This window comes from Miscanthus floridulus, chromosome 3, assembly GCF_019320115.1.
Source record: "Miscanthus floridulus cultivar M001 chromosome 3, ASM1932011v1, whole genome shotgun sequence".
Classification (NCBI taxonomy): Eukaryota; Viridiplantae; Streptophyta; class Magnoliopsida; order Poales; family Poaceae; genus Miscanthus; species Miscanthus floridulus.
The window spans coordinates 148,138,269-148,144,509 of NC_089582.1; the positions used below are offsets into that span (position 1 = coordinate 148,138,269).

Consider the following 6,241-nt stretch of genomic DNA (forward strand, 5'->3'; position numbering starts at 1 on the left):
TTGAATTATTTTCTATAATACCTTATATCGGTATTTACACGTAGATTTGAGGTATATTTAAGTTTATTTTTTATAACAGCAAAGTCAGGAAATTTAGATACAATTCAAATAGATTATTTTATTATGTTATTAGATGGTAGATGTGAATAATTAAGATTTAAAATTAGAAAGTTGTTTTAGATTGTCTTTCATTACACTGGTGGTTTCAGGGTCTGCTATTAAACCATCTTAATAATGGTGTCGGCAGAATTGAGACGCAATTTTATGAGTTATTTTGAATTATCTTTCATGATGGCATATGCCACTAATTTAGATACAAATTTAGGAGTTGGGTTATGTGCTTTCATAATAGTGACATATGTGAGTATTTTTTTAGAAAACATAATAAATCCAATTGTTATTATTGGTAAAGATGATTAGAGATTTAGAGTTAATCAAATTAAAGGTCATATATTTCTGGTTATTGTGAAAAAACTTAAAATTTATCTTTTTCCCTAACGCGCCTAGCGAGGAACAACGTGGAATCGTGGATGATCTCTGGTAGGTCCTCAATTAGTAGATTAAGATTAGGAAAAGGAAAATTTCGTGTTAGTCTTCCTAAAGTAGCGCCAACATATATAACAAAGCATATAAATTAAAGCTATCTTTTCAAAAGAAAATATATAAAAAGGTTATCAGTTATATATTAGTTAGAGCATCTCCAAGAGTTCCCAACAATTTTTTTTGCAAGACCATGGAGTTTTCTAACTCACCAAAAATTATTGGGAGGAATAAATAAGACCATCTCCAACAGTTTCCAATAATTCACTCATAAAATATAGAAGACAATTTTACATCAAAAATCATGTACTATTTCTAAATTATCCTAATCACTTTTATATATTATTTCTCTCTTGTACATTTGCATCAAGAACCACTTCTACCATTTATTTTTTTTCCACGCCCTTCCACCTTTAGATTGGCACATGGATACACGTGTCTCCCACGCGCGGATATACCATGCGATCGGTCTATTTTTCCAAGCGCGGAAAGATTGAGAACAGTTGGAGATGAGTTTTTTTCCATTCTTACCAAAAATTCTGAAAGCTTTATTGGGAACTCTTGAAGATGCTAGGTTAAAGATTGAGGTCATGCATCAGCGGCCAGCTGGAGCTGACAGGGAAGTTCAAAAGAAACACACCAGTATCTGCTCAACATCCGCTAATCTTGTCAGTATGTATGGCTCGCGCATACTTTTCGTCGCGCGCCCTTGTGTTGGATGCTTGCACAAAAAACTGCGCTAGCTCATGATGAATCTCAGCCGAACATAAATTATCTTCTATTTATGCCAATGTAACACAATTCAGATACTGGTCAACACTGTGTGCTGGGTCGAGTGGCTAGCTGCACTGCGTGACGAAAATGGTCGCTGGCTTTCGGAGACTAAGCATGGACGAAGTTTGGCGTCCGATTTGGATGTTTTCTGGTCCCCTAGTGGCATGCAGTCATCGGTGGGCCCTATAAATATGCATGGAGTAGGGCATCGCCTTTGCACACCACAATCACACAGCCAACGAGCTAGCAGAAGCAAGCAGCTGGGGGCTAGCTAGTGTGTGTAGCTACCGAGAAAGCAAAGCATAGCCATGGCTGCCTCTGCTTCTTGCCTGTTGGTGGTGCTAGCGGCGCTGGCCTCGGCGGCGTCGGCGCAGCTGTCATCGACGTTCTACGACACGTCGTGCCCGAACGCGCTGTCCACCATCAAGAGCGGCGTGGACGCGGCGGTGATGCAGGAGGCGCGCACGGGGGCGTCGCTGCTCCGGATGCACTTCCACGACTGCTTTGTGCATGCAAGTCTAGCAACACTCGCTCATCTCTTCTTATTCTTCTGTTTTCTAACATAAGTGATAAGTCGATCGAGATATTATTATCCAAATTAACTAAAGTTTATCTTTATATATATAGGAGTAGTACGTTGGCAGCAGTAAATATATATACACACAGGTACAAGCAGCTAACTAGAAATTTGTATGTAAACCTCAACTGCAGGGCTGCGATGCATCCGTTCTGCTCAACGACACGTCCGGGGAGCAGAGCTCGACTCCGAACAAGGGATCGCTGAGGCGCTTCGATGTCATCGACAACATCAAGGCGCAGGTGGAGGCGGTGTGCCCGGGGGTCGTCTCCTGCGCCGACATCCTCGCCGTCGCCGCCCGCGACTCCGTCGTCGCGGTGAGATAGATCCCTATGCATAAGCATATTCCATTCCAGTTCCAGCAGACACCCTGTTTCCGTGGTTGCTGACTTGCTAGTTGTTGGTTTGGAACTCCTGCCCAGCTCGGCGGGCCTTCGTGGACCGTTCTACTGGGGAGAAGGGATTCGACCGCTTCATTCCCGAACGAGACAACCGACCTCCCAGCTCCTACAAATAGCCTCCAACAACTGTTATCTGCGTTCAGCAACAAGAACCTCGACGCAACCGACATGGTTGCTCTCTCAGGTGCATATGCATGCTCTAGCTATAATGCATACATACCTTTGAATTGAATCTTTGGTTGCAGTCTGACGACGACGCGCGCATTGCACTTTGCAGGAGCTCACACCATCGGACAGGCGCAGTGCTCGAACTTCAAAGACCACATCTACAACGACACCAACATCAACGCCACCTTCGCCACGTCGCTCCAGGCCAACTGCCCCATGTCTGGCGGCACCAGCCTAGCGCCGCTGGACACCATGACCCCCACCACATTCGACAACGACTACTACACCAACCTTCTGTCGCAGAAGGGGCTCCTGCACTCGGACCAGGAGCTCTTCAACAACGGCAGCACCGACAGCACGGTCAGCAACTTCGCGTCCAGCACATCGGCCTTCACCAGCGCCTTCACGTCGGCGATGGTGAAGATGGGGAACCTCAGCCCACTCACCGGAACCAATGGGGAGATCAGGCTCGCCTGCGGGATTGTGAACTCGTCCTAAGATCGTGCAATCGTGCATGGACTACCAACGAAGATATATATATATATACACATATCAAGTGTACAGAGACGGGCTTTACTCCCGGTGGGGAACCCCCTCTAGTCCCGGTTCCCCACCCGGGAGTAAGCATCCGGGACTAAAGGGGGGTCCTTTAGTCCCGGGTCAGATAACACCAACCGGGACTAAAGGTCCTCCCAGCTTTAAAAAAAATAATACCTCCCACCGCTGCGTCCCGTGAGATTCGAACCCAAGACCTCATGCATTGCCTCGCGCGTAGCTTACCACTCCACCTACACAACACATCTGACAATGGATGGGATGCTTCCCTTTTGAACTAACCCATCGGGGGACCTTTAGTCCCGGTTGGTGGCTCCAACCGGGACTAAAGGGTCTACCTTTAGTCCCGGTTGGTGTTACCAACCGGGACTAAAGGTTGAGGCCTTTTAGTCCCGGTTGGTGGCTCCAACCGGGAGTAAAGGTCCACCTTTAGTCCCGGTTGGTGTCTCCAACCGGGACTAAAGGTCCCCTGCCACTGTGCCGAGCGCAGTAGCCGTTGGGCAGGGACCTTTAGTCCCGGTTGGAGACACCAACCGGGACTAAAGGTCTCTCTAGTCCCGGGCGCAAAAAATGCCGGGACTAGAGTCCATTTTAGCCTCGGATGAAAGGTCTGTTCTCTACTAGTATATGGAACGGAGAGAGACCGTACTTATTGCCGTGTATCGATCTACATATATATGTAACGAGGACCTCTCATGCAAAGGCATTGGGAGATTAATTAAGTATAAGTACTACTATCACACTATCACTTTCCCTAGCTATATATATGTTTCCACATTTCCTATAGTTCATCATATGCTCCAAATTGACGTCAAGTTCAGGCAACGCTCAAATCGCCGAACATCTGATTCGGTGGCTGGAGTTAGGAGAGGAAGGTCACCAGGGAATTGAAGGAGCTTAATGGCCAGACTTAAAAACAGGTCGAGGGTCTGTATGCAAACCCGGCGGTTGCGGCGGTTTGAGGGTGGTGTGGTGAGGCGGCGAGAGCCGAGAGCATTATGTAACGTAAGATTCTTAGTTATGTGTTGTAGCATGGACTGATGGACTAGTTACTACGGTAATTAAAATGAATCACCTATATCCATTTACTTCTATCTACCGGTCCTCCTAAGAGCAGCTCCAGTGTTGAGTTGAAATCGAACCATGGCAAAAGAAATCGTACACAACACATTGTAGACATCGACTGCTACCTGTCAGACGCAAAATCGGACTCCAAATAAACTTGCGTCGAACCCTAAAATATTTGCTCACCAATGCATAAAGACAAGGCGATGCACAATCAGAAAGAGAGAGTACTTTTTTATTGTTTCTGGGTACTACAAATCGATGCCCACACTACAGCTTGCCGAACTCTGTTTCCATTCGCTTTTCGTCCACAGCACGGTTCGACGCCACACTGCATATGCCCTAAATTAGCGCCAAAGTACATGTAAACCGTGTGCTAACGTTGGGGCAAATAACAGTTCATGCTGTCAGTTTCCATACCCTACATAGGAAAAATCTGAAGATACCTTATTCATCAAAAAGAAAAGAAAAAGGCTAGCTCCTACAGTATCAGTCAGGCTGAGGCCACCAGCGCTGCTAGCTGGAGCCTGACGATAGGGTTCCTATTCGCTTGGTTGATAAGTCATGGCTGAAAGTACTGTTGGTTGATTTGTTGTGAGAGAAAAATACTATTCATTGGTTGAAAAAGTACGGCTTATAAGCTAAGCAAACAGTATGAGGGAAGTGTTCAAAAGATAGACTAGTATCTCGTCAACATCTGGATCGATGGGCTAATCTTAGGCCTGTTCGGCAGGACTGAAAAATACTGTTCCGGCTAATTGTTGTGAGAGAAAAATACTGTTCTGGCAGGACGTGAACAGTGATTCTGTGAGAGGAAAAACAAGCCAGCCGAACACGCCCATTGTCGGGGCCAAGACATGCAGCTAGAAGGCGTTTTCAGCAAGTGTGAAATGACTGCACAACGGTCAGAGCAAGATGGAAGTGTCTTGGACGAATGCTGACCGGCCTCTTGGCGAAATATCAACGTCGATAGATCCTTTCTCCCTGTCTCGTCCACTAGTGCAAAATTTCCACACAAGACATGGAGCATGAAAGACTTTGGAGGCTGACGTTTGGCCAGCTTACGACGAAAACGGCGTCCTGCAAAGCTACAAATGCATTTGTTATATATACTGCTAAGATCCTGAACTGAACTGGCGTGCTTGCAGTTTCAGTTTAGTAACCGAACAGAATAATGTTGCCTTATGGTAATTTATCTAGCTGATGAACTCCACGTCAGCGGCCAGTTATTGAGTACAGATACTCTCATTAAAAATAAATGGCTGAGCACACAGTGCACACATGACACATCACATGCACTGCCGTACAGCACGACTCCATGGAATTGCTCCCTGCTGCTCCAAATCGTCAATTCGAAAGCTCTTTATTCGATTTGCTTTTGAGCGAACGGTCACTGAAATTGAATCAGGGAGAGATTGAGGAAGCAGATGGAATTGACGAGGATGCTTCATTGCTTCTAGTAGAAGGATTTGATTGGGGATGGCATTGGTTGCGTCCCTGTTCGGATTCATCGATCCTTGCCCTACCTCCAACCTTCAGCATGCAGTTCTTGCCTGACGGACACCCCTGCGCTGCTGCGCATGCGTGAATAGCAGCTGGAGGAAGAAGACAAGCTGACTGACGCGGGTTAAGCGGTTCGGAACCGTATGCAAACCAACCCGTATATGGCCTCTGAGTAGGGTTTGCAATGGCCTGGTTAACGGGTTGGGTCCGGTTTAAACCGGACCATGTACAGGGCGAGTCTTCACTTCCCACAACTATAACCGGACCATGTACAGGGCGAGTCTTCACTTCCCACAACTATATGCATGCGCATTAATGTGCTGGGTGCATATGGACTAAAGATTTCCAAACGGGCCGCACGGGCACTACACGGCACGAGCACGGCTGGGCACGGCACGGCCAGGCACGGCACGGTCAGGCACGGTAGCCTTGCCGTGCCGCCGTGCTCAGCCTCTGGCCCAGGCACGGCACTAAGCACTCCAGACCGTGCCGTGCCGTGCCACTGGGCACGGTAGTCCAGCGTGTTAGTGCCGTGCCTTGGCACTAACCCACAAAACCACATCAAAATTTCAGAAAACAGAGAACAGCTCAAATATGAAGAAATCAAAATCAAGAAGAGAACACCAGGCAACAAAATATCAAAAGGAAGGGCTGTGCA

The 6,241-nt window shown here is 46.9% G+C and overlaps 1 protein-coding gene across 1 annotated transcript; it reads left to right on the forward strand.

Annotated features, from left to right (window-relative positions):
- Positions 1-1,544: 1,544 nt before the first annotated feature.
- On the forward strand, positions 1,545-3,099 carry LOC136547468 (peroxidase 42-like). Its single transcript, XM_066539415.1, has 4 exons — positions 1,545-1,826; positions 2,026-2,208; positions 2,314-2,476; positions 2,570-3,099. The coding sequence occupies exons 1-4, from the start codon at positions 1,623-1,625 to the stop codon at positions 2,956-2,958; spliced, it is 939 nt and encodes a 312-aa protein (XP_066395512.1). The 5' UTR covers positions 1,545-1,622; the 3' UTR covers positions 2,959-3,099.
- Positions 3,100-6,241: the final 3,142 nt, after the last annotated feature.